This window comes from Phaeodactylum tricornutum, chromosome 5, assembly GCF_000150955.2.
Source record: "Phaeodactylum tricornutum CCAP 1055/1 chromosome 5, whole genome shotgun sequence".
Taxonomy (NCBI): Eukaryota; Bacillariophyta; class Bacillariophyceae; order Surirellales; family Neidiaceae; genus Phaeodactylum; species Phaeodactylum tricornutum.
Window position 1 is genome coordinate 757,844 of NC_011673.1, and position 1,196 is coordinate 759,039.

Genomic DNA, 1,196 nt, shown 5'->3' on the forward strand with positions numbered 1-1,196 from the left:
CAGGATAAGCTCGAGGACGTTGAGAAACGCGCCTGCTATAGGGCTTGCGATGTGACGAAGTACGAAGGATTGCCTCGCTTTGTACAAGATGCCGAGCTTTTGACAGGAATTGCTCCCACAATACTCGTGAACAACGCTGGTGTCAATGTCCGACAAACAGCCGATGATTTGACCAGTGAACACTGGCAGCAGTCATTTGAGCTCATGCTTACGGCTCCCTTCATGCTCACTCGGGCTCTGTCAAAAAATATGAAAGCCCGACAACACGGCCGCGTGATAACCATCGCTAGTTTGCAATCCTTCCGTGCATTTCCGGATTCTTTACCGTATGCAACCGCCAAGACGGGGGTACTGGGACTGTCGCGCGCACTTTCAGAAGCATACGCACCACCTCACGGTTACCACAATGTCACGTGCAATGCAATTGCACCGGGATATGTCAAGACGAAACTCACTGCTTCGGTCTTTGCAGATATCGAACGCAGCCGACGACTGGCTGACGCTACTTTGTTAGGTCGCAACAGCGTACCTTCTGATCTGGTGGGGGCAACCGTCTTCTTAGCGTCGCCGTCGGCCTCCTACATTACTGGACAAACTCTGTCTGTTGATGGTGGTTTCACGGCTCTCGGCATGCGGTAGGCATAAACTCGAATAAATCTGGACAACACAATGTCATCAGTACGGAAAAGAATAGTACTTTAATATTTGCTGTAAGCGACGCATTCGGGAATGAGAGGGCATGGCGCAAATTCACGGATCTATTGCCGTTGATTGCACGCTTCCCACGTCCTTTTTATAACTACGACCTGCATATGGCTGCCTCGGCCATTTTTGCTCTCCACTGTCGCACGAAGGTTTGAACATTTTCAACCTGGCCGTAGTCAAGAAATATTTGTTGCCGACGCTCGGAACTCCACATACTACCATCCCGATCCCGTGCGAACTCCTCCACGGCTGCGTACTCGCCCGGCATAAGGCACTGATGTTGGTAGACTTCTGTAAACTGAACACGTACCCGCTCCCGATCCCATAACCAAATCTGATCCACGACATTTGTCGGTACCGACGAGCCGCCACCACCTGTAGAGCGAAGGTTGGGATGGGCGTGTTTCTCCAAAAAGCGCAGAATCTGCCTCGCTTGGATCCCCATGGCAAAGGCTGACTTGACTGAATCACGTGTTACGCTCATGAAAACA

At 51.3% G+C, this 1,196-nt stretch overlaps 1 protein-coding gene across 1 annotated transcript; it reads left to right on the top strand.

Moving 5' to 3' along the window:
* Nucleotides 1-120: 120 nt before the first annotated feature.
* PHATRDRAFT_11192 (predicted protein) lies at nt 121-639 on the top strand (the record flags this gene model as incomplete). Its single annotated transcript, XM_002178804.1, has 1 exon — nt 121-639. A coding segment is annotated over one exon (519 nt), but the record flags the coding sequence as incomplete, so codon positions are not given.
* Between the last annotated feature and the right edge of the window lie 557 nt (nt 640-1,196).